The sequence below is a fragment of the Hippopotamus amphibius genome, chromosome 2, assembly GCF_030028045.1.
Source record: "Hippopotamus amphibius kiboko isolate mHipAmp2 chromosome 2, mHipAmp2.hap2, whole genome shotgun sequence".
Taxonomy (NCBI): domain Eukaryota; kingdom Metazoa; phylum Chordata; class Mammalia; order Artiodactyla; family Hippopotamidae; genus Hippopotamus; species Hippopotamus amphibius.
Genome location: NC_080187.1, coordinates 53,023,561 through 53,050,716, shown reverse-complemented (window position 1 = coordinate 53,050,716; position 27,156 = coordinate 53,023,561). Strand labels below are relative to the sequence as shown.

At 49.7% G+C, this 27,156-nt stretch overlaps 1 protein-coding gene across 1 annotated transcript in view; it reads right to left on the bottom strand.

Annotated features, from left to right (window-relative positions):
• Positions 1 to 5,979: 5,979 nt before the first annotated feature.
• The window catches only part of XKR6 (XK related 6), a 286,163-nt gene continuing 264,986 nt past the window's right edge, over positions 5,980 to 27,156 (bottom strand). Inside the window, exon 3 of the mRNA XM_057725024.1 lies at positions 5,980 to 6,987. Within this exon, the coding sequence (XP_057581007.1) occupies positions 6,032 to 6,987 (956 nt within the window). The 3' untranslated portion in view covers positions 5,980 to 6,031. The remainder of the gene's footprint in view (positions 6,988 to 27,156) is intronic.

Below are 27,156 nucleotides of genomic sequence, written 5' to 3'. Positions count from 1 at the left end.
TGAGGTCCTGCCCATTCAGTTCCAATTTGGTCTATTCTTAGCCCTTGACACAAAGTGTTGGCTGTGTGCAGGGGGAGCTCCTGTGGCGTCCGTCTGCTGCCCTCAGGAGCTGCCATGAATAGGACTCCCGACCTTTGGCTCCAACACGTACCAGCCCTGTCCTGCCAGCCACTGCACGGAAAGGTACAGGGAGTAAGAAGGCACAGCTCCTTCCCAGGAGGAGGGAAAGAAGCAGATGGTGCCTGGGAGAGTCAAGTAAGGCAGACAGAACCAGGCGGGCAGAGGAATAAAACTGCAGGCAGATCAAGGCAGTGCCCTTGTCTTTTGATATTTGGCCAATAGCATAAGATGCAGTGTTTCAAGCAAGAAATGAAATCTTTAAAATAGCTAAGGATGGGTGAGAAAGAGGCTTAGGTTGCCATTGCAGGAAATGAGACTAAGCATCATCTTTTGCCCCCAGGGAGGGGCTAAGAAAAAACAAAATCTCTGAGAGGGCAAAGTGGCCTTTTCCCAGGCTTTGAAACTGGGACAGGCACATACTGATTTCGGATGCTCCGGGGCAGTCCTCTTACGAGCTGATGGTTTTCCAGCCTGCAATAGGCGGAGCACCACAATATCCATGTCCAGGAGGGCGAGCTGTGGATGAGAACAGAATGTGGCTTATCTGGACGGAATGTTTGCTTGTTTCTGTGCCTTGTGTGTAACTGTAATGTTTGTACGACAGTGGCCAGTGTTGGATGAAGAGATGGTGATACAGACTTTAACCTTGAGCAGTTTCCTATTTTGTTCATGTAATGCATGTCTGGACTTTAATAAGAGGAGCCGATGTTGACTTAGATTCACTTCCTATAGGACACCTGTCCGAGAAGGCGGCCGGACAGAATCTAGTAATTGATTAACGTCTGAGAATAAAACGAGCAGCACTGCTTCCTCTAAGGCAGATGCAGCCCCTGGGATGAGTCTGCCCTCCATGTCCTCTCTTTTCCCCTCACACAGAGGTTCTTCCTGGTCTCCCCTGAGCTCTTCCAGGTTTTCCTGGCCATTTTCTGGTCTATACGGGGAATATCACCAGCATCAAGAGAAATTCATTGCAACGACCCGTCTTCCCTTCACACTCTCCAAATACAGAACTCCCCCCCCCCCCCCCGCCAATGTCAAATCTTGTAGTGTTATTTTAATATTTCCCAGTTTGGCAAAGAAATAACAGATTTAATTTTTTGATAAGAAAATCAAATGAATGTGCACAAGGAGTGCACCCTTCATGAAGACACCACCCCAAGCTGCTGTCATCACACATAAGAGACCTTGAAAGCACTCACTGTAAGAAGCCACTTTCCTTGGCAAAGACGATGCCATCATGTGTGCCAAGCTAATGTTAGAGGACCCGTCTCCCCATTTGAGAGCCAGGAGCAGGAGGGCATGGAGGCTGTGCACAGAATAAGCCCCAGCCCTCTTCAATTTAGGACTGATACCCTTTCCTCCAGCCCAAAGGCTCTGAGCCTGTACACTGCTGTCCTCTTCTTCCCTCTGTTCCTAGGTAATGGAGAAAGGAAATTTTGCTACAGCCTGGGGGCATCGGGACCTGAGTCTTGTCAGAGCTCTCCCAACCCCCAGGAGCAAGGAGCAGAATAGAAAGGGAAAGAGGAAGCACCCTTCCTCCAACAAGCATGTCAACACCACAAGAGGAGTCCTGGTGTATACAGTGAGGCCGTGCCTGCTCAGAGGTCCTCTGCACAAGATCAGAATCAGAAACTTCTTCTTCGGCCCCTATGACTGTGCAGGAGGAGGGAAAAGTAGCAGGAGAATGGGGAAAATGATGAGATTTGGCGCTTTTTAAGAACTTATAGATTTTTCTTTCTCACAATAAGGCTCCTATTGGGACAGGATCTGATGCCTGTGGTCCACCCTCAGGACCACGGTCCCGATAAGTATTTGTACTCTTTTAAACCACCCTGGGACTCAAAGGAGCCGTGGCTATTGAGGGGATGGGTCAGGCCCCTGCGTGTCTTGGGTGACTGTGCCTGGGGAGGTGGAGTGTGGGGGATCTGGGAGGCATGGAGGAACCCCTGGGCCATAAGGAAGTGTTGTCTTTCTTGACAGAAGAGGGACATGTCAGCAGCATGTGCCACCAAGAGAGCTGGAGCTTGCCCCGCAGGACCCCCAGCTCTCGGCCTGTTTGGGCAAGGCTGACCCCACAGAGAAAGGGGAACCTCCTAGAGACGGAGTGGAGGAGCGTGTTGGAGACATGAGAAACCCTAGGGGTGGGTAAGGTCAGTGGGGGCTCATCTGACGAATTTAAATCCTGTGAGCTCTTCTTTGGGATGTCACAGGCCTGTGACAAGTTGCTCAGGGGACATCGCCTTGAAGCTATCTGAGGGGACTGAGGTTTCCTTTCACAAAAGGTATCAGAGAAGAGGCAGACCTTCTGAGCAAGGGAGAAACAGAGCTTGCAGAAATGATGCTAACAAAATCAGCCCAATTTTAGAGATGCCACCATATTTCTGAGAATGAAAAGAAGGGCCAGATTTTCTATAGGGGGGGTGTGGGCATATGTGATGGGGTACAACAAGGAAAGATAGTTTCCTATGTTACTTTCCAGCTCCTGGTACGGCGTGCTTCTCTCCTACCAGAATTAAATATCGAGCCTCGTTAATTAGTTTTCATCAGGAGTCCCCGGGCAAGAAGTGGGCCCAGAGATTTTTTTTTTTTTTAAACAGCATAAGCATCCCCTTGGGGAGCAGCTGGGGCAGCCTGAGCTGGGGTCGCATCTCCCATACGGGTCTGTCAGGGGTCAGGCAAATGCTGATTAACACGGGCTTCCTTGGGTGGGCTGAGGCCACCACTTCCCCGGGGGTGAGGAGACAGATGAAACCCCTCTTTATGTTTCCCTCCCACCCTCCCCTGTTCTTTACGTCTTTCCTGACTTTTCTTCCTTTTCCTGTCTCTTTGCAAAACTGGACTTCCCTGCTGCTGCTCATAGATGCATGTGTTTGTGCTTAGGAAAGGCCGTGGCACCATGCAGGGTGTGGGGAACCGCGTGTCAGGGGAGCAGGGCGCCCTCCTGCCCCCGTCCTGCGGAGCCCAGTCCAACACAGGTGGAAAGAAAGGCTTCCTGAAACGTCCTGTGATCGTCTCCTACGTTCCCAGGGGCTAAGGCTCCAGAGGGCCATCCCTGAGTCACCCCAACTTTTGGCGCTCCAGGTCAACGGCCGTCAGCAGTTTTCTCAGTTGCATGTAAACACATGCCCGCACGTGCATGCACACTGGACGTGTATTAGTAAAACAGAGGTGGCAAATTAAAGTCCGTGACTGTGTCGAAATGAAAAAAAGAGAAAGGAACTAAATCTAAGAACAGACAAGCCGACGCGGCTGAGGTCCCAGAGGGATGCGTGGGGGACGGCGTCAGGGACCGCTCTGATGACGGACGTCCGGAGGGCTGAAGCAGACTAGCGCTGGGACCCCAGCAAGTGGGGAGCATGGGGGTGGCCCCCTCAAATGGCCTCACCTCCTCCAGCCTCTGCAGAGTAAGCAGTGAGCTAAGCCCTTGGTAGGGAAGCAGAATAAAAAGGAAAAGCACCTCTGACCAGATTGGAACTCCCAATTAACCGCCGAGGGGCCCTGGCCCTCAGATGGGTGGGGACAGGCCAGCAGGGCTGGTCCTTACCAGCCCGGGTGTGCTCTGTGCGGAGTGCTTCCTGGACATGCCCTCCTGCCCCTCCTCTGCTCTCCTTCCCGCTGCCAGGGAGGACCCGAGGGGACAGCCACATCGGGGAGGGAGGGGGCAGGACAGCCCTGCACATTTAGTACTGATCAAGGAAATTAAAGGGGTCTGAGCAAAGAAAGAGCATCCAGTTTTACAACCCAACTGAAATTTTAAATTTGTGTATTTTTTTGTGTTTTTGTTTTTGTTTGTTTTTTACAGATTTAGATAAACAATGAAGGGACGGGAGGAGAAGCCTCTTTGAATAATATATATTTTTTAAAAAACCCACAAAATAAAAAAAAAATTCCTCAGTTCTTGAACTTCTCTTAAGAATAGTTCAATGTGAGGTCTTGCACCCTAAACAGTTATATCTGGAATTAAGAAAAAAATCGCAGCTACACACAACAAAGACTAACAGTATTTTTACTTAAAAATATTGTGTGTATATATAGAGAGACTTATATATATAGATATCTTTTTGTGGAGATTTTTTCTTTTTGTGATTTTTTTTGTTTTCCTTTTTTTTTTTTTTTTTTTTGTGCCCAAGTAGAGATACGATGGGATTGAAACGATGCCCTAGAACAGAATATTCCTTACAAGAGCAATACTTTGGAAAATAACATTTAAAAAATGGTTGAACATACTTGCAACACCTCCAGAAGAAATTCAACTTGGTACAATGAGAAAATAAATAATTGAATCAAATCTTCACCCAAATGACACGGCCTCTAAGACCCAGAGTATGCTGCTGGTGTGAGTCTCGCCATCAGACAGGGGCTCAAGGTCAAGCACCATCCCCTCCCCTGCTCCCCTAGCCAGCCCCTTACACTCCACCTCAGCCATACCCGGAGTCTATCTTATATCGGTTTTTCTACATTTCTGGCAAGACCTTGCAGCAGACACACACATACACACACACACACCACACACACATTCGTGTGCTATGGGCACACACACACAGACACACACACACGACACATAAAATTTCCCACTCAACCCAGATGCACCAAGTGAGCTGAATGACTTTCAGCCAACCACAATGGTGAAAGACAGAAGCACCAAACAGTCTTTGAAATGGGTCAGTTATTACAATTTGACTTATTTTTTATGTTCTAATTTTCCTCTTTGTATTACTATTTTTTAAAAAGCACAAATGAAAAATGAAGAATTCTTTCCAGATCAATTTAAGGCTTCCCACCAAATGGAAACAGAAGAGGCCTTACACAATATCACATGTGATAAATGTATACCTTTCACGGCCTTAAAATGACAGAACAAATCATTTTTGCCAGTCACTGATTAAGTATTGTGCCTTTAAATTGATGTCATTCTCTCTGCTACTATGCTGAGTTTTATTATTACTGATTCTCTTTGATTACATATATGGAAATCTCCTTTAATTTTCTTAAGAATTTCCTGTTCTTATCGAATTATTAGGGTGGCTTTTTGTTTTGTTCTGTTTTGCTTTTCACCAGGAAACAAATGTGATTCTTACTAGGTGAACGCTAAAATGGCACCTAGTCAGCCTTCAAGGAGCTCTTCCAACCATCTGAGTTTCAAATGGCCTTTTGGCTCCTAGAAGGGGCTGAGAAGTTGGGGGCAGGGATGGGAGAAGGGGCAGAAAAACCAAAAAGAGGGAGGGGTTTCTATGCTTTTGCTTTTGGTCAATTTGTTTTCTTCAATACAAATAATCAGATAAGAAGAATGATTGCTTTGTGTTTTATTTGTTGGTTTTTGTTTCTTTTCTAGATTGGTTTCATTTGATTGTTTAATTTTCCCTCTCCTGGTGCAAAAATCACCAGAGAGTTTTGCATGAGAAAACGTGACAGTACTTAATGAAACTCAGCACCTAAGGGCATAAGGCAGTTGAAGGTTTTGTTTGTTTGTTTGTGTTTGTTTTGTTTTGTTTTGTTCTTTCAATCAGCACCAATCCCGTAAATGATCTACACTTGGTGTAAGGTATAAAACTTTGTTTTTCTTTTAGAGTGGAGACAGCTCTTCCTTCTCCACCCTATGAACCATAGTGTGGGATTTTTTTTCAATACTGTTACTTATGTGTAAAAAACAAAAGAAAGGTTTTCTTTTTGTTTTTACTTACAAAACATAGAGAATATCTTTGTATACATACAGCGACTGGAAAGAAAGCTTATCTGAAGGGGTTGTGACTTATTATTTTCTTTTTTTTTTTTTGTAGCATTGGTGGTGGTGGTGGTGGTGGTGGTGGTGGTGGTTCTGTGTATTGGGGGAAGGGAGGGTTATATTTCTTGCAAGCGGTGTTTACCGCAAACCAAACTTAAGGTCCCCTTCTCAACTTGGGTCAAGATGCTCTTAGAGTGAAGACTCATACTGTAGCAACTCGTAAAGGAGCGGTCCATCTCGATACCGAATGCCTACCGCGGTGGGAGTGACATACTGCAGAATGTTAATAGTCCTTCTCAACCTCCTGTCTACAAAATGAGCATCCCAAGCTGGGTATCTCTTTCTTGGCATGTCAATCTTAATGAGGGGCCCTTCTGGGTAGTAAGGACGCTCCGGGGGCCCCATGGGTCTCACTTGGAAAACGGGCAAGCAAGTGTCAGCCGTGAGATCCTCCTGTTGTTCCGTTACGGCTCTGGTAGGCGTGACCTGGGTCCCCCGGTACCCAGGGGTCTGAGGCGCCATGGGCTCAACATCGGGGGGCAAAGGGATGCCCCAGAGCAGCTCGGCACAACAGGAGCTGGCTAAGATCTTAGCTCGTGGCCCCGTGGGATGCAGCACACCATAATAGAAGAGCATCAGTGCAATCCCAGCCACAAAGCTAATAAAGACACAACACAGTGCTGGCACCGCATAGAAGTCAGTGGTCTCCGGGTTTCTGTAAAAATACCAAAGGAACGTCAAGGCAGCATTCTCGGTCAAGACTATCGTATAATATGCAAACATTCGATATCGAGTCCGCCCTTCCTTGACGTTAAACCAGCAGAAAATGTACACAATCCCTACCACCATGTTGAAGAGGATCTCCTCCCACTTGGACATGCAGAAGTCTGTGCCGCCATGGATGATCCAGAAGGCCATGGCGCACCAGTGAACCACCACGAAGATCCCGAAGTAGAGCTGGAAGATGGAAGCAAAGAGGGCAAAAGAGATAACTCTGGATGAGATGGTGAAGAGGCGCCAGAAGAGGTGGATGAGGGCCCCTCTGTAGCTCATACTCTTCTTGTCGTCCCTGGAGTCCCGCAGCAGCTTGTGATAGGAGGCTAGCACCCAAGCCAGGGACATCAGGGAAGTCACAGAGGAGACACCTGCCGGAAAGACACAAACCCACACAGTCAAAAACCGTGGACCTCAACCGCCGGGCACAGCAGGGCTGCCAGCCGAGGAGACGCCCACACACACCACGATCTAAAGGAGGAGGGAGAAAGAAACAAAATCAGGACCCGAACTTCGAAGCCACGGCAGCTCCCTAAGCTGACAGTTTGTGAAATCTAGGTTTGGTGTCAGCGACTCAGTCCAGTACTTCCAGAGATTCATGCATCAAGAGTGAGGCGGAGGCTGGTGTGCTTCGCCAAGGGGCTGGAGAGCCGGGACCACTGTGCTGGCTCATCGCCTCTGCCTGTGGGCAGGACCCCCAGGCGTTCCATCGTAAGAAATCATAAGCTTACGGAGGGGTCTGTGTCCTTGTCACTAGCAGGCTGTGCTCTCAGAGGAGCCAGTAGAAGGGATCACCAGGTATAAAGATGAAGCGTTTACTCACTGCCCCAAGCTGCACAACTTTTCTCCTCTGAGAAGGCACTAGAGTCACCCTTCGCCTTCTCATCAGCTCACTTAAGGCCATGGAGCCCTCAAGGGGATCTTCTTCCATCTGGCACCTCGCCATGCACTCGCCTGATCAAGGGCCCGGGGACAGCCTGCGTTTCTCTGACTGCTTTCTCATTCACTCTTGTCTCTCTTGGTCTCCCCACAGTCCTTGTTGCCTTTTCCCGCCAGCCACTGCTCAAGGTTCCCTAAGGCCTTGACTGGTGAGGCCTTCTCTGCTTCCGTCCTGCAATGGGATGGAGCAGTGCAACTCCAGCTTTGGGGATGCCTTTCCCCTCCCTAGCTTGGTGAGCTTTCCAAGGCCTCTGCACATCATTTCCTACATTTCTCCTCAACGAGCCACTGTGTCTGATCCCAAGGGACACTGCAATCACCATAGAGCAATTTTATTTATGATGCCGCCTACGTGATATATATAACTCAATCAAACTAAACTCAATAAACAGTGACTGGAGTCTCTCCAAATCCACCCAGGAGCAGGCAATCATGAGTCAGGTGTCACAATCTCCTCTGGAGCAAGACTCCCCATCGCCCCTCTGCTCCTGCAAGCATTATCTCCACTCAGTCCATCTAGTGCCTCTTTTGTTTTTTTTCTCTCCCAAAATTTCAGAACTAAATGCAGCTCAATTCAGCTGGAGTCCTGAATTCCACCCCATGGGCCACCATCTCCTAACCAAACTCCCCACTCTCACCCCAAAGTACGATTCCCTTACGGTGTTCTTCCAGGCTGACATCAAAGTCACCTGGTCATTTTCTCTTTTAAGCTCAAAGGTCAGATCCAGGAGCCCCATTCATCAAGAGACTAATGAAGCTGGCACAGAACTCCAGCCTTCTGTTGGTCCTTCCCCAGCCCCTGCTCACCTCTCCACTTCTCTCTGAACCTCAGTGCTCAGTGAAGGATCAAAGTCCTCTGTCACTTTACACCCTCCTCCCCCTACATGTGTTCTTCCTGGCCCATCCCATGCGGCCCCTCCCTTCCAACATTTCAAGGAGACATGCCGGGTTTGCAGCTTGTAGAACATCACAGTCTGATAACAAAAACCAATGTGTTGGCAGAAGCACAGAAAGCGCCTGGAAGGTTAACTGTTACGAGTATGTGTTGCTTTTGTGATAAGAACAACCAATGTGGAAAATAAACAGGGGAGAAATAATCCCAATTTCTCCATAGAAGCCAATCTTGAAAATGCCTGATGATGCTCCTCTCCCTTTTCTGGAAGGTTCTGAACACAATACTTATGTGTGTCCTGCTTTGCCCTTTGTACACACAGGGCATTTCCACCAGCCTCTGCTGAGGCCATGTGGTCTCTTACGACCGTGTCACAGTGGTTATGTTAACCTTCCAGAGCCTCCTGTGTTCATGTTCTTCTTGGGTTGGGGCAGGGAGGGGAATGGGTCCCCTTGGGAATCACGTGATTTAGGCTGTAGGTTTCTGGAGGGCAGGGAATGTGCAGTCATCTTGACGGTCTGTGCCAGGCTTATTACCAACAGTGGAGCATCCTCAGAAAGCTTCTTTGTGACATCCCCCCTCTCCTGGAGAACCCATTTCTTGATGCTAAAAGTGATACATCTTGGCGGTGCTACCAACCCTCAGTGATCAGAGGGGAGTTCTACAGCAGCTGAATGGGAAGAAGGCTTGATTTTTCTGTTCCTTCTAATAAAGCAAAATGTATTACTTCCTCTGTTGCAGAAAAGAAAGAGCTCATGAAGAAAGAAAAAGCAGCTTAGCTTTTGCCGAAGCGTGGCCTAATCTAGTCCGACTCTGAGTGTGCTCTTGAACAAACTTGGGGTGCAGAGGCAGGACAGCCCCTCAGCTGCCACAGTCCTGATTTCCTTGTCCCGTGTGCTGTGACGGTGGTCCCGTCCATGCCAAATATGAGCAAACAGGAATTCAAAAGTCCATTGACTGCATGTGGTGAAGCCAAATTCAATCCTTCATCATCAATCTATCTTCTGGGTCACCTACACCACTTCCAGATCTGTTCCTGTGGTTTTGGGGTGCTGCAGAAACCACTCCCCTCTGAGCCAACCCGTACACTGCCTTGGTCCATGGTTAATGCTTCTGGAAGTTCTCCCTAGGATGTGGCACAAACGTTCCCCAAATGTCATAAGACGTCACTGCTAAATCACAAGGGGAGCTTGGCAGACAGTCACGTGGAGGTATGAGAGCTAACACTCTGCTGGGAGCCTGCGGGCCGGCTAATGTCCAGCCCCTATCTTACCTTTCTGTCTCATCTGTTCCCAACTTGGTGAAGTTGTAGATCACTAAACATTATATCTTCAGGAGCTTCACAGATCACCCACTTCAACCCACTCATCCAACAGGAAACAGAGGCTATCTCAGAGAAACCACACACCGTGATTCCCTGAGCATGTCTTATTTAGCAGAACAATGTGAGGTAGGTACTTGTTATGGGCTATGTCCCCACCTCCTCCCCGCCCTCTAAATTCCTGTTTTGAAGCCCTAATCCCCAGGACCCCAGTATGTGACTGCATTTGGAGACAGGGCCTTTAAAAAGGCAACTAAGTTAACATGAGGTCATTAGGGTGGGCCCTAATCCAACCTGACCATTGTCCTTATGAGAACAGATCATTTGGGCCCTCAGAGATGCTCACACAGAGGAAAGATCACGTGAGGACACAGCAAGAAGACAGCTGTCTGCAAGCCAAGGAGAGAGTCCTCGGGAGAAACCAACCCTCCTGACACTGCATCATGGACTTCTAGCCTCTAGAGCTGTGAGACAATAACTTTCTGTTGTTTTAGCCACCCGGTCTGTGATATTTTGTTACAGCAGCCCTAGCAAACTAATACAGTGCTCTAATGCCATTTTTTGGATGAACAAGATTTTTTTTTCAAAAATCATATTTCTATTAAGTAGAATTGGGATTCAAACTCAGACTCCATGGCCTTGAAAGTAACAACTGTACTAATGGAGTGTCCAGATTTGGCCTTAGAAGGGGCTGGGCATTCTGCGTGTGAAGGATTTGAATCTTTTGCCAAGACTGGACAGGAAGTGTAGTATCTACGGGTATCTGAGAGAGGCCCCTGATTATGGAGCTAAAAACCAAATTTAAATTCTCCTCCACCTTCCTCAGGAAAGTAACATTCAAACCGCAAAGAAAGAGGTGACTCCAGCAGAATTAACTGAGATCACTTTCCCTCTGTTAAGTGATTAATCTTCAAAGGCCTGAAGCATATTTCATTACAGAGGGAGGAAGTGCAGGGTTTTCCCTCTGCAGTGGCTCCCTTGGAAGATTTCTCTCTGGCCCAGGGTCAACCCAAAAGTCAATGCATTATCCTGGCCAAGACCCCAAGCCCAGGGCAACCAGCTGTCAAAGCAGCCTCGCAGCCCCCAGTGAGATTCTCAGATGGGCCTGGGCACATTTATGATTCCTCCCACTTACAGCTCCATCACTTTCTGCATTTCAAAGCTCAGACTGGAAATTGTTAAACACTCCACGTTCGATGGCTGTGATGAGTTCCAGGCAGTGACCTTCACGGCTTGCTGGCTTTTCCTGCTGCAGATCGTTGCAGGGCGGGGGGGGGGGGTGGGGGGGTGGAGCTTGCCCACTGGGTAACCTGAGTCCAGCCCTGCCAGCTGGGAAGTCACTAAGCCAGAGCCTCCTGGGGGCCACCCCCTGAGAAAGGCTTGGGACAGGGTCCCTGAGGCTCTGATCACTGGACCAGTGATCTAAGGTTTCCAGAAACAGGATGTCCACACCTTATGACCAATGGAACAGAGCATGAGGGGCTAAAGCCTGCAGTTGGATGCCCTTGACCAAGGAGGGGCAGTCCTCCAGGAACTCATCATCACCACCAATTTGGTGGTGTCCATGCAATATCTAAGGGTCATTGTCAGTTGAGCTGTTTCCAGTTGGGGAACAAAGCAAAAAATGAGTGTGGATGTCCCATGACATGAGAAGCAGAATGACAGGGTGTCTGGGGAAGGGCAGGGAGGGGTGGGGAACAGATGAAGTGGAGGAAGCAGGAGGAAAGGTGCCATGCTGTGGAAGGGACCAGGGCAGCAGGAGGGCCATCATCAGGGTAAGGTAGGAAGCTGCCGTCTGGCAAGAAGAAGCAGGGCCATGACCCAGATGGACCAGAGCAGAGCAGCATCAGGGGCCAGCGTATGGGAGCCAGAAACAGGACTTGGAGGAGAAACCAGAATGCGAGAGCGTCTCTCCTGGGAGAATACCGCATGTGGGTTCAAGGCATCTCTGAGAAGCCACAGCAGGGCCTGGATTGGCCCTGAGGCTGTTTGGGAGCGAGGGCAGGTGGGGTCCACTGCTGGCCTTTGTTTCCCAGAGTAGGGGGGCATGCCCAAGTCTATCACCAGCTGCCCTGCTCCCCCTTCAGTCACAAAGAGCTTGGTCCCACTGCTAAATCACACTGGAAAACACTGAAGAAAGAGGGACTGGATGGAGTGCAGAGCAGAGCGGAGCAGGGGCGAGAAGAGTCAGCTGTGCAGACTCCCAGCTCCCAGCTCCTTCCCATCAGCACGTCTCCATGGTCAAGTGCCTCCAGCTTACAAACAGTAGCTCCCTGGACTCTGCACCCTCTGCCAGTGAGATCCCACCTCTCCTGGCTCTTCTCCAACCTCCTTGCTCCCTTAACTCTCCCACCTCCCTTCACTCCTGACCCCGAGTCGCAACTGAGGGCTCTTGGTGAGGTTGATGACCAATTCCTAAGTGTGGCATTCACAGGACTGGTCCATGTGTCTCCCCCTGACTCTGACATCTGTCATTGGATCTACTCTGTCCTTCACACTTCACTGTTAGCTATTCCCCCGTTATGGTATCCTTTCCCTGCTGGGCTGTTATCCCCATTTTACAGATGAGGAGACTGAACCTGAATTTAAGCGACGTGGATGTGGCCATACTTATGTCCTAACTCACCTCATTTATGTGGCATTGTACCCCCATGGGCGGGTCCCCTAGAGATTCTCCAAACCAAGAAACAGGCTCAACTTGCTATTTGTCTATCTGTACATCAAGGTCAACATCTGCCTCTCTCAGCCCTCGGCTCCTCCCTCCCTACAACGGAAGCTAAGGTTTGGGGTAACTCTACCACCTGCTCTTCTAATTTCCATTGTCTCTTTTCCCCAGATTGAGTTCCTATTAGATGGGCAATTCTTCCCTTTCCACCCACCAAATTTCTCCCATCTTCCTACATTTTTAAAAAGCCCAGTCTGTTCTTGGAGATGCTCCCAGAAAAAGATAAGGCAGCCGCGGGCACAGCTCTTTGAGCATCACTGCCTGTCTCCTGTCCTAACCTCCACCCAGGAGACACAGCAAGGGAGTGGTGCTACAAAGGTACTTTCCTACCCAGGCCACCAGGGGAAGGAAACCAGCCTCATGGAAGCCCACTGTGAAGCAGGCTCAAAGACATTAAGTAACTTGGCCAAGCTTACACAGGAGTAAGCAAAAGTGCGAACACTGACTCCTGGGGTTATCTCACTCCTCACTCATGGTCTATGTGCTGGGGCCTGCCATCCTGGCTTCTGAGATCCAGTTATTAAATGTGCAGGAATTCTGTGGGCTAGCTGATGTCATGTGAGAGGCCTGAAATAGGTGTGGTGGGAATATTTACACCATAGAAATCAGCAAATGCTACAAAATTAGGGTTTCTTCCAACCCTGCTAAGAACTGGTTGTTAAGCATTTACCAGCACATCACTTGTCAGGATGAACTCTCCTTCTTGAAAAGCTTGCTGAATGTTGTTGCAAATTAGAGGAGCCTTGTAATGGTCTCTTCTACATTCCTACTCCATACTTCTAGGCAAATCAGATGCACTGCCTGGTGATCAGTCAGAATTAAGCCTGATGTGGCAGCAACAAAGAAATCAATCTCCTTTTTAAACGTACACTGAAAATACATCCACAGTAAATAATTTCAGGTCTAACAATTTTCTTTGAGCAGCAGTCTTTGGCAAGCACTGATGTATTCGTTTCAGTCCCACTTCTGTATTTGGAGAGAGCGTGATCCCCACATGAGGTTACCATATGGGGTCACCTTAAGACATTCCTGACGTTTCCAGACTGCCCCTTGGGAAGGGTCAAAATAAAAGATGGCATCCATCACTTGTGGATGTAACCCTCCGACACACCTGTGGCCGAGGCAATCTGAAAAAAACCCAAGGTCCATCAAAGTGGCCTGGTGTAAACAAAAGAAGGAACAGAGAGTTGGACTGATTCAGGAAAGCTGACATCTGAGAAAGTGTACCAACCTCGGCTGCAGAAGATGCTCCTTAACATCAGGGTGATAGTCCAAGAGGGACAGAATTCAAATCTTGCCACTACAGCAGTGGTCCCCACTACAGAGCACTGTCTTACCACGGGTCATGTGATAAAGCTCTTTACTGGCTCTGAATTCAGGCTCATCATGCCATCCGCTAAGCTCTAATAAGTTTCAATAACAATAATACCTCCCTTCTATTGAACAGCTACCTTGACCCAGACTCTATGCTATGACATCCTTTACCCTGATCATTCTTCCCTATAAATGTATCTGAGGCTGATTTTAAGATGAGGAGATGAAGGTTCTCAGTCTAAGCAACTTTTCCATATCAAGTAGTTAAGAAGTCACAGAACTGGGATCTGAACTCAGGCTGCCTAACTCCAAAACTCAGATTCTTTTTTGAATCACTGGAAAGGTCTGTCTCCGCATTTACAAATGAATGAGTTAGCGTTCAGGTTTACACATCGATTTCTTATCCATTTGGTCATCGAGCGTTGGCCCTCTGATCATCTCCGTGAGCACTGACGACAAACGTGCAGGCCTGCAAAGCTGAGGACCCGCCCCGGAGCGCCCTGCCTGAGCCTCCCAGGAAGTGTGACACCTCTTTTTCATCTCTCTTGCCTGGATTGTTGAGACGGCCTCCTAGCTGGTTTCCCTGCATCTGCCGCTGTCCCAACAGTCCACTCACAATTCCACCAAAGTGACTAAGCTGAGGTACGTCCCTCCACGTGGCCTCCCAGGCACAGCAGCCTGTCAGCAGCCCCTGACTCTCAACGCTTTCCCAGGGAGGATGTCCCTTCCTGCCTTGCTGAACTCAGCTGTGCCTGTGACTTGCCCTGGCCACGGACACGAGCAGAAGCACGTGTGTGCCCCCTCTAGGAGGAAAGGCACGCTTCCCCCATTCCCCCAGTGACCTGTGACAGATGTGCAACAGCAAGAAAAGAACCGAAGTTGTTTTAAGTCAGGGAAATGATTCAGGCCTCTAAACCCAGCATGGCCAGCCTCTCCTGACTGACACGCCGCTTCGCTGAGGGTCAACATGGTCCTTATAAGGCCTGCAGGGCCCCGTGGGAGACTGCCTGGAGTTACAGGTGTACCCGGTCAAGTCCCAGCTCATGCCCTTCAGCACTTGCCTTCCCCAATGGCCTCAAATCCAAGTCCCTCTCACAGCACCAGGCCTTCATCCTGGGCCCTACATGAGAGAGCCCCTTGCCGTTCTGAGGTTACCTCACGCCAGCTCCTCACTCCCCCTCTGTCCCATGTGCTCCAGGCACAGTCCCACCTCAGGGCCTGTGCACTGGCTTTGTCCTCTGCCTGCAAGGCCCTTCCCCAGGTCCCCAGGTGTCACCTCACTAAGGCCTTTACCAGAGCTCGGCTTCTCAGCCAGGCCATCGCTGGCCGGCACACTGAAAACCGTGACCCCCAGGGCCTCCCCCACCTTCCAGGCCTATTTCCCACCCTAGCATTGCCCACCACCTCCACACACGTTCTCTCCTACTAGTTCCCTTTTTCCTTAAGTTCGTACATACCGTGATGCACGTGAGCCCCCCAAGGGCCGGGCAGCAATTGGTCAGGTCCTTCTGAAACTACGTGCAAAACAGCATGGGTATTTTTCTCAGGAGAGAGTCCACAGCTGTCCTCTGATTCTCAAAGGGGCCCACAGGGAAAGGGGTCTGTGACCCCCCAGCCGTCTCCCCTCCCACCATTATCCCTGGAGGCGGGAAAGGGGGATTCCCTGGGAGCCCCCGTTTACGCCTGTGTCCTTTAGAAGAAAACCTTGAGTGTGGAAGACAGAGATGGAGAGGAATAACATTCACTGAATGTTCCCAATGCATTAGGCATTATGCCAGATACTTTGCATAAGTTATTTCATTTAATCCTGACAATTATCCCTGAAGTGTCTGCTGGTGCCCCATTTTATAGGAGAGGAAACCAAGGTACAGGGAGGTAAAAGGATTTGTCTAGTTACTGCATGAAGTGTGTCCTTTTATTCTGACAGTTTGCCATCTGGGGTCTTGCTGATCCTGGGGGGACTGCCCCTCCCAGGTTTAGCAAATTCCTAGAAATAGCAAACAGCAGGTGCTTTTCATATGCACACCAACCAGTCCAGAACCCACACCTCCATTATTGGGTTCTGACACCCTGGGCCACTATCCCCCTGTTCTAATCACCAGGTACCAGACAATTAGGGACAGCCCCGGCCCCAGAGCCTTCTGAAATGATCCAGACTAGCCTATCCTAAACCTGCTTCCTCTGCCTCACCCATTCCTTCCCTGGGAAAGCACAGGAAAGGCTCTGGCCCATGTTTTCCCCTCACTCCCTCTGCCTATTGATGGACCCTGGTGCTTCCCCAGGTGGCCCCGCACCCCATGCTGTGGCATGCCCCCTCCTCTTGGGATCTGTGAGTAACAAATGATCTTTTCAGTGGCAGTTGTCTCCTGATCTATTGGCCTTGAGCTGCCCAAATAATAACAAAACCTGTATTTTAAAACAGTTACACCATTAGCAAACTGTTGGAGAGGGAGCTTCAAACCCAGTACCCCCAGCTCCAAAGTCCCCAACACCCTGTGGTTACAAGGCTAAAAGCCACCAGTAGTTCCCTTGTCCCACGGGCTCAAATCCAAGCTCCCATTCATGGTGCCCAAGACCTCTGTGTCTGGGCCCCGTTCCCAGGCCTGTGGTCTAGTGATACTAACCCACTCACAGAGGCAGGAGAGCACCGTGGTTCTGCGTGTGTGCTCTGGAACCAGGCTAGATCCTGCCATCTTGCTGTCATGTGATGCTGAGCATCATGTCTGTTTCCTCACCTGTAAAAAGGCAATAGTAACTGAATGCCCTTCATGAGGTTACTGTAAGGATCAAAAGAGAAATGGCTATACCAGGGCTTAGCTCAGTGCTTGGCTCTTGGCAAAGTACGATGCCCACATACGAGCGGGTGTGAATAGAGATACAGCAGGCCATGTGGTCTCAAGCCTCTCAGCCCTTGCTCATGCCATCCCTCTCCCCTTACCCCACCTTATTTGCTAGCCAACTGCTCATCCTCCAGGGCTGAGGTCAGCACCATCTCCTCCTGGGACCCTCTTCTGACTCCCCCAGGATGCACTGGTACCACCTCTGTGCTCTCCACATCACCCTGTGCATTTCTCTTTGATGGCCACCATTTTATAGTCACACTTTCTGCTGACTGTTGGTTTTTCTCCCTTAACTGTGACTTCCCTGAGGACTCATTCCTGTAACCCCCATGCCTGGTGCAGAGTTGTCACCCAACAAATGTGTCACCTGCACAGATACACTTTCCTAAGCAATGTCACAAATGGAAACCCCAGATAACCATGCTATTGATGCCCTGACCACATCTTGTAAACAGCTAGCTTCAATTCCTTCATTAAAGAAAGCCACCTTACCCACTATATCAGTGTCCCATGGCTGCTATAACAAATTACAAACTTAGTGACTTTAAACAACACAAATTTATTATCTGACAGTTTGAAAGTCAGAGTCTGAAATGGGTTTCACTGGTCCCAATCCAAGGTGTCAGAGGTTTGAGCTCACTCTGGAGGCTCCAGAGAGAATCTGTTTCCTTGCCTTTTCCAGCATCCAGAGCTGCATTCCCTGCATCCCTTGGCTAATGGCCCCTTCCTCCCTCTTCAAAAGCAGCAGCACAGCATCTTCAACTCTCTTCCACTGTCACATTGCCTTCTGTCCCTCCCATCCTTTGTCTCCTTCTTAAAAGGACCCCTCTGATTATATCAGGTACAACTGGATAATCCAGAATAATCTCCCATCTCAAAATCCTCAATCACATCTGCAAAGTCCTTTTTGCATATAAAGTGACATGTATACATTCAGGGAATTAGGAACTAGACATCTTGGTGGCCCATATTCAGCTGCCAACACCCACAATCACTCATTTAATAGCAGGGCAAAGGTCCTCAGTGGGAATGATATGCCCCCCCATCCCCCCCAACCCAGGACATCTAGCAGACACTCTTGGTTGTCATAGCTCAGGGTGTGGGCACTACTGGCATCTAGTAGGTAGGGACCAGGGATGCTGCTAAATATTCTGCAGTGCACAGGATAGCTCCCCAATACACAACAAAGAATTGATTTGGCCCCAGACACACTAGTGCTGAGGATAAGAAAGCCTGTGATAGGGTTCCTTTTCCTATTTCCTCAATGTTCTCAAGTTAAAAACAAACTGTGAACCTGCACGTGTCAAAGAGCTGGAGATTCAGGGTTTCTAGAGTTCTTCCTGAGACGTGTGGAATATCCTGAAAGAGGCCCTTGGGGCGCACACCAGTAACCTTGGGAGAGGCCATGAGAACAGCATCTCTGCAGTCTAATACCTGGATGATGACTCTCCTCTAAGCAACTGACCATGAGTTGATGGTCACTCTGGAAACACGGGGGAAGGGAGCAGCCCTCCTCTCAAGGAGCTTCAAGGTCAAACACTGGTATTTCAAGGACCCGGCAGGAGGAAAACTAAATCCAGCCCTCTGCTTTGGTTGCCTCTTCTTTCTAAGATGCTGTCAGAGCTATCAAAATACCATCTTCACAGCCAGCTGGATAAAGGCAAACTTTAGAGAGTCTAGAACAAATGTCAGCCACTCAGCTGGTCTGGCACAAGCCTCGTGGATGCCTGGATCCCAGTGGGCCAGGAGCACACTGTGAAGAAAGCCGTCTGCCATCCCTGGAAAGTTCCAGTAAATCCACCCTCATTGAGGAGTAAACAGCCAACCAGGTCAATGCCCTGATGTCCCCAGAGTGACTGCATTTTTTTTTTTAAGAACTTTTATTGGGATACAGTTAACATACAACAAACTGCATATATTTAGACTGTACAACTTGGTATCCCAATCTCCCAATTCATTTCCCCCCAACCCTCCCTGCTTTCCCCACTTGGTGTCCATATGTTTGTTCTCTACACCTGTGTCTCTATTTCTGCCTTGCAAACCGGTTGATTCGTATCAACCGGTTTTCTATATTCCGCATATATGTGTTAATATATGATATTTCTTTTTCTCTTTCTGACTCCCTCAGAGTGACTGCATTTTAACAGAGGTTGTGAGATGTCCTGGAAAGGACATGGGCTTTGGTACAAGCAGACTGGGCCTTGGTTTATTATTTGTGACCCATGTGTAAAAATGTGGATTTGGAATATTCAATGAATATTTGATATACATACATCTTTGATGTATTTACATACTACACTATATATTTCTATATCTATATATAATGTGTGTATATAGAGAGGCAGAGAATGCATGTAGTATGATGTATATACATAATGAATACATAGAATGTATATATACAGTATTCTATAGCAGTAAAGATGTGCCTGCATGTTCTATTCCCCCATACATGCATATATAGACTCAATTATATGTGAAATGGTGTTATTCATGTGTTACTTGTTACTGACTATCTCCACGAAAACATAGTCCCCTGGAGGGCAGAGACCTGACTGCCTGTTTACCTCTGCACCCCCAGAGGCCAGCACAGACCTGGGTCTGGGACAGGTGCTCAGCGCAGATGTGTTCTAGGGAGCCTGTGGGATGTATTACCATTGACTACCAGACTTACCTGTAATACTTCAGCAAAGGCCTAACCTAACTGATTTTCTCATGCAATCATGCCCTCCCCCGAAAGAAGCAGGCCTGCAGCCGGGGGCAAGAGTGTCTCCAGCTCAGTCTCACCTTGCAGGGCCCTGGGATTCTAGATTTGTAAGTAGGGGGAGAGGAGGGGCCTCCTGGGATTCTAAGCTAAAATGATGTAATTTAATCCAAACCTTAAAGTCATTCCCTCACCCTAGACAAAAAGTAACCACACGTTTAAACCTGACCCCTGATCCCCAAGTGCCTTCCGCTCTAATCTCACAGGGTCCCCACACATCCCCTCTGAGCAGATTAGGGCAGGTACGATTATTTCCAACTTATAAAGGAGAAACCAAGGCTCAGAGAGGTTAAGCGATGGGTCAGAGGTCACGGCCACGTTAACGGGGAAGGGGGGTGGTTAGAAGCCAGCCCCCCACAGCTGGAGCTCCCGCCGATTCTCTTGTCACATTCTGCCGCCCACTCCCACCCCACCCCTGTCAAACTGCTCCTCCAGCCAACTGGCTGTGCATCTCCCTGACAGGTCACCGCACGATCTGACCACGGAAGAAGAAATCCTGGGAGAAGAAGGGCTTGGACCAAGGGCAGCGGCACCGCCCATTCCCGCACCTGGGACTGAAGGGCGGGCAGGAGGGAGAAGCAGGAGACACGGGGGGGAAGAGGCGTGAGACCGGCCATCCCAGGCGGACCTCGCCGCTGTTGCCGTGCCCTCTCCCCTGCCCCCCTCGGCACCGTGCTGGGCCGGAACCAGCGGTCCCCGCCTGCTTAGCCAGGAGGAACGGCCCCCAGAGCCCTGGAGGGGCTGTGGCAGGGGCGTGGGGAGGGCTCTCACACCACCGGGTAGCCCCACAGCGGCGCAGGTGAGCAGCCTGGGGAAGGAGGCAGGGCGGCCGAGCAGCCCGCGCCTTGCTGAGCGCGGCTGCGATGCGTGCCAGAGATGGGTGACTGTCAGGGTGCCCCCGTTGCGCCAAGAACAAACGTATTTCACTTGCTCCTGACAAAACCCCTCTGAGGCAGGAGTTACCAGCCCTGGTTTACAAACGAGAACCCCATGGCTCAAAGAGATTAGGGGGCTTATTGGACGGATGCAGCTCCTAAGTGCAGATCAGGGTGTGAAGCCAGGCCCGCGCTGGGAGCTTTCCACTATGCAAAACAGGAGACAACACCTGCACTTCTAGGTGATGGTCTCAGGAGACTACCAGGGGTACAAGCAGAGAAGGCCTCAAAGTGCTTGGTTATCACTGGGGCCAGTGGGGGGTGAAGGGCATCACGGGGCCCCCAGGAACAGCGGGAAGTGGGGGTGGGCCCCATGCAGTCACAGGTGGGCAGGAATTAGAGCGGGCAGGCTCCTGAGCCCCAGGGTCTGGCAGTCAGGGGCATGTGGGCTCTGAACGCACACGAAGGCCTGGAACTGAGAGGACTCAGCTCTCCGCTGGTCAGTGTCAGACCCAAACCTCACCCCAGGTTGGCTGTGGAGTGACTGACTTACCCCTAGGACTCTTCTTGCTGTCCTGACCCACCTACCACCTCTGACTGGGTCCAGAATTGAATGGGTCCCTTTTTTATTTTTACAGATGAAAAAGGTGAGGCTCAGAAAGGAAGTAGAGCAGCTTACAGGGATTGCCCCCACATTTCCTTCTCGGGGTCTCTTCCATTCTGCTCGCTCCCCAGGAGTGAGAGATATGTGACACAGGAAGACATCACTCGTGAAATGTGTAGGCCTGCTTTCCTTGAAAATCTTAAGAAATAGAAAAGATCTTTTGAAGATCATTGCCGTCTTTCCTGGAGTTGAGTTCCCACAAAGCCCCGAGTTTGCGACTGCCTCTAATGTGATTGTCTAGTCCCATAATTAAACATTGCTGCTGCCCGGTTCTTGCTCAGATTCCCCCACTTTCTCTTCCTTAGAGTCACAGGCTGCCAGGCCGAAAGGGCTTCAGGGGTCCCTCCTGTCCTCACTCTCATTGCTCAGGCTCAGAGGAGAAGACGTGGGAGAGGTTCTCCCAGCACCCCTTGTCATGTTCTAGCAGAGCGGACTCAGGACCCAGGGCTCCTTCAGCTGCCCGCCTCCCTTGCAGGCAAGTTGGGAGCCAAGAGACAGGAGAGCAAGTCTAAGAGGGGCAATGTGTCTCTGTGGGGCAATGATACTGCTCTGAGATTGGTCATGGTGATGTTGGGAACTCCGTGGATAAGCTAACAGCCACTGAACTGTGCACTTCAAATTGGTGAACTGTACAGGATGTAAAGTGTATCTCAATAAAGCTGTTTAAATATTTTTTACAAAGAAGAAGAAGAGATGCTGTGCTGGCAGGACCCCCCAGGCGGGGCTGAGCTACGGAAGCAGCCCTGGCACCACATACCCATCCTCCCAGCCTCCTGGTTGCTCCCCAAACACTCGAGTCACTTTCTTAGCCCAAGGCCTGGCTCTTGGCTGTTTCCTCCTCTGGTACACTCACCTCCAGAGATCTGCAGGCTGGCTCCCTCCCTCCTTCACATCTTTGCTCAGAGGTCCCCTTCCTACTGAAGGCAGACACGTCTATGTTCCTCTGTCCCCCTCTCTTTCCAGCTTTAGAGCCCTGCTGAGTACGCACCATTTTCTAATATAGAAGATTAAATGTTTGTTTTGTCCGTTGTCCGTCTCTCCCTACAAGAAATGCAAGCCCCATGAGAGCAGGGCTTTCTGTTTGTTTTTGTTTTTTGCTCGTATCTGCCCCCAGAGCCTAGAACCAGGCTTGGTGCATAGTAAGCGCTTAATAAATAATTGCTGAATAGATGGCCCCATTACAGGTACTGCTCAAGCTTCTGAACTGGCAGTGCTCAGAGATTCCCCCATGAGGCCCCACTGGTCAGCCTGCCTTGGTGTCCCCTTTGTCCCAGCATTTCATGCACAAACATTTTCAGGAGGCCGATTGTTATTTTATCTGTGTTAATTGTAAGGAAATTGATTTAGGTATGAGAACTTCTTTCTCATACCTTTTCTGCAGCTTTAAGAACTTTCCCTCATGTGTACATACTGCATTTTCTTTTGCACTTAAAATTTACTGAGGGTAGATCTCACGTTGTGTTCTTACCACAGTTTTTTTTTTTTTTAAAAAGAACTCTCCTCTCTTTTTCTCTTGCCAGTGGTTAGGGACAACCTCAGAACTGGATGCAAAGAAGTCAAGCTACATGGATGCACTGAAAGTTATGTCTCTGTTTAAAATCCTTGCAAATTCTGTTTAAAAGTGTGAGGTTTTAATGTTCTGTTTGAGTGTGTAGATGCCAAGCAAGTATCTGATGGGAGAGAAGGAGGGGCGACTTCTCAGAAGGAGACAGAAACAGAGCTGGAGAGAGTTCATCCTCTGTGTTCTGGTGGGAGAAGGCAGGCGTGCCCCTCTTCACTGCAGTTTGGGTGAAGACACAGGGCATTAGGGAAAGAGCGTGAACAGGGAAGTGAACATCTTCTCCTTTATCTATCTGGGAAGCTAAGATCCAGAAATGGGATGAGCAGCCTGGAGCTGAGATCACAGGCTGGAAGATCTTTGCACCAACCTGGTCTGAAATCCAGGAGTATCTCTCAGAGCCAGCGACTCCGGTTCAGCACGGTGGGGAGTCAGGGAGAAGGGGCTGCTCCACCAGGGCGAGGTCAGGTGGTGGCTCACACCACAGGGGATGGGGCTTGGGGGGGCACCGAAACCCCCTATAACTCTGCACAAGGTGATTCATTATCTGATGGTGTTTGATGCAGTGAAATGGTTGTTTTAACAACAAATTTTACTTCTTGGTAATGAGGAAAGCAAGTAGGAAATTCACGGGTTTGGTGTAGAACACAGATCTCTCACCTTCAGGCCACACAACCAGATCACCATCACTTTCTGGGTGGCAGCTTTACCTAAGTGTAACCAAAATCCTGAAGGATCAAGTAAGCAACTTTTGTGCCCCAGACTTGAAAGGTAACAGCTAACGTCCTTAGGAGCGAGACTGGAGACACCGGACAGCAGTTTTCACATTAGAAAAAAGAAATCTCCCAAGGGGAGAGACGTGGACGTCTTTCACGGTGGGGAGGGGAAGGCAGGGAGGGCCGTTTAACCAACCCCACAGCTGGGAAGCAGTCCCTGGCCCTCTCCCTCCTGAGAACCGGAACCTGGAAGCCTGGTCCTCACTAGATCGGAAGCCTGATCAGGAGAGGGAGCCTGAAGAGGGAGCTGATGCTTTCCCCAGGATGCCTTTCTTCCTCGCTTGGGAAAGGAGGAGGGGCTCCCAGGGTGGCAGCTAACGAAAAGCGTACAGACAGGAGCAGAGAAACCGGCCGAACCTTGCCTCTCTGGGGCACGCAGATGCCACCCATCAGGTCTTGCTGGAGACGGAGCAACTGTGAAGCTGAGGTACACAGCCTGGAGGGCTTCCGACGTAAGAGAAAGCAGCAGGTAAGGTTAAGAAGGGAGAAAACGATGAAGGAGGTTAACACCAAAGGGACGGAAAGACAGAGGCCTATTTGGATCTTAGCACTCAGCATCTGTTTAAAAGAACACCAATGTTTAAGGGCTTGGCGTTTAAGGACACCTACCGAAGGGTAGGTGTCTTTGCAAACCCAATCCTGACACAGCATGTGGCCTACAGCAGAACAGGTGCCTCACAAGTGGGGGCGTGAGGCCAGGGGCAAGGGGTCATTAGAGCCCTATAAGGACGATAACTCCTCAATGTGAGCTCAACCCAGAAAGGCAAGCGCGGGTGCTGTGTGGGCATAGCGAGCGGTGCTCCCCCACCCCTGCCAACGCTCACATGGGCGCATCAGCAAACCCCAAAAGCCAGGAAAGGTGATACAGCTACTATCTCTTGACCGGATCCCCCAAACCCAATCCCTGTAGGTCGCCCTCCACCTCAGTGTACCCCGTCAGAAACCCCCAGCCCTCCTCCTATCAGGCCTACAGCAGGCCCGCTGAGTCTCGTTGATTCCCGCTCCAGAGCAGCCCTCCAATCTACGCGCTTGGCTTCATCTCCCAAACACACCAACCCCATCATCTCACCCCTGGACCTCCACAGCTGCCTCTAACCAGCGTTCCTGGCTCAGCTCTTGTTTTCCTCTTTGCACAGCAGGAGAGGGAATCGTCTTTAAAAGCTAATCTGATCGTACAGCTTTCCTACATAACCCTCCCCCCTGTACTTGGTTTAAACCCAAGCCGTCAGGCCCCCTGCCTTCCTCTCCACCCTCCCCTACATCACTCTCCTTCTCCCAACCACCAATCCCCAGCCACACTGGGTCCTTTGGCTTTCTGGAACAAGCCAGGCTTTTCCTACCTCAGGGCCTTTGTATATGCCGTTCCCTCTGCCTGGAACGCTGTATCTGCTTCTCCCATAGTTGGCTTCTCCTCATTGTTTATACTCAGCCTAAATGTCAACTCTCTGGAGAAGCTTTCTCTGACATCCCTATCCAAATAAGCTCTCTCCACACCCCCACCCCATGTACTGCGGTCTTGGCACTACATCTGTTTGCTTAAAACACTTACCACAACATGCGGGCTGTCTGCTTCTGTTACATTTCCCAGGAGAGAATGAAAGACTCATGAGGGCCTGGACCACACCTGTTACATTCCCTGTTACCCTCAGCATGTAGTATGGCCCCTGACTTCATGCACCTTTGTTGAATGGCAGCCTGTATCAAGTACCCACAATATGCCAGCCAAGGTGCTGTAGAGGGGTATGTGCAGCTCATTAGACCTTCACAACCACACGAAAGTCGTTATTATGCCCACTTCACAGATGGAGAAGCCCAGTTAGGAAATTAACTTGCCCCTGTCCTAAAGCCAATAAATGCCAGAGGTGGAATTTACATGCAGCTCTGTTGGGCTTTTCTCACTATGCATGACTGCCTTCTGAACACTGTCACAGCCCAGAAGACTCTAGGAGCTTTCAGCAGACACAAGGCTCACTACTGGTATAAATGGCATATCCGATAACATGCTCCTTTCATATCTTTATTTTTATCTTTATTTAAACTTTCAAGACATAAGATTTAAGGAAGACTCCACCGAAGTACCCAAATGACTCCAGCATATTACTACTGCATTAGCCAAACAGTTCATTCGGGTTTTTCTGTAACATACTGTAAGATGGGGCAGGATGGTGTAAGATATTATGGGAAAACCCAAACAAACTTTTTGGCTGACCCAATATTGCACTTTGACTTGAGTCTGGTTTTATGGGCAAACTGGATACAAATCCATCTTGCAGGCCGAATACTGTACTGTTAACCCAGTGATAAAAGAGGAATAAAAGGTGGACAGCTGGCAAAAGTAGCAAAAGTGGAAGAGATTGGCATCAGGCAAGACCCATGGAAAACTCCCCTGTTACAGCAATAGTGACCTTCCTAACCATCTACTAGCATTAACAGTACAGATCGGACAAGTGTCACCAAAGGCCCACCAAACAAGCCAGTTGGCCATGATCTCACTAGTAGCTTGTGTTCAATTCAGAAAGTGTATCCACAGTAAAAGTTCTACCATCACCAACAGCAAAATGGCCAGATGCTGCCCGAGGCCCTTGACATTTATCACGTCAAAAATGCTCAGAACAACCCTCTGTGGTAGGTACCAATATTATCTCCATTTCAGAAATGAGAAAATTGAGGAACAGCAAGGCCCAGTAACTTGCTAAAGGTCACACAGCTGTCAAGCAGCAGGCAGAGTCGCCCATCTTTCCAGGCTGCTCCTCTCCAAGAACTCACAGAGTCCATGTTGCCCACAGGCCCCTTCCAAGTTCACAGACTTTGTCTCCTCTCCTCCAATTTCTAATATTTAAACTGATTTTCTTTAAAGGGTGTACATTTCACGCAGCTCTTTATGGGAAAAGAGAGGGAAAGCATCTATCACCATAATGCAAGGGTCCAGCGATGAGCAGATATTCTAGAAGTTAAGAAAGAGGAACATGCCAAGTGCTTACAGTCTATGCTCTGTGACAGTGACAGTGACGGCCAGTTTCCTTCCTTCCCATCGCCCCAGCCAGCCCTGCAGACCCATCCACGTCCTGGGGACTCAAAACCCAATGGCAAACATTGCCACTCAACTTTGTTGAGCCCAGCAGTTCAGCCCAAATGTATTTAACTATGAAAGTCTATTTCAAGAAACACCTATTCCACTCTCCAAACAAACATGGGGAGATGCTCCCCCAACCTCCGAGCTGCTGGCACAAAAATAGGGGCACGTGGGCAGAAGAGCCAGGGAGCGCTTCTCCAGGCACAAGCAGCTTGACCCTCATCACTCCCAGGGTCCTGCTCGCAAAGGCTCACCCGGTGGCCCCTCGGCATTCGCTGACCTTAGCCCCCTGGGGTCCCACGTCAGGAGGACCCCGAGGAAGCAACATCAGTTGCCCTTTGAGTTTCCTCTCTGGGGACTTCACGTCCAGCCTCTCTGCCTTTATAATCTGAGCAGCAATCATGGAAAGGGTGGGCTCGGCATGGAGGCTGGGGCAGGATGACCCACGGGGCAGAAGACGGGGGATCTCCCCAGGAGCCTGCCACGCCACTCCCCTGGCAATGAGAAACATACCCGCTAGGTGACTGTAGAGCTTGACAGCTAACAGAGTACTCTATGTGCCGTACATCATTGCATCCCCCCAAAATTAGGGCTGGTTTTCATCTCCCCCCTTTCGGCTTACCAACGAGGAAAGGTAGCCTCAAAAAGGGGAAGGGCAGAGTCCAAAGTCACAGCAGGTGTAAGTGGTGACCAGGACCCTGGTACGGGATGAATGTCCATCGGGAGCGCGCCCCCTGCGTCATCCTGCCACCTGCCTCATCCAGTTAGGGGGCAGGGATGTGGCCAAAGTTTGGAAGAAGAA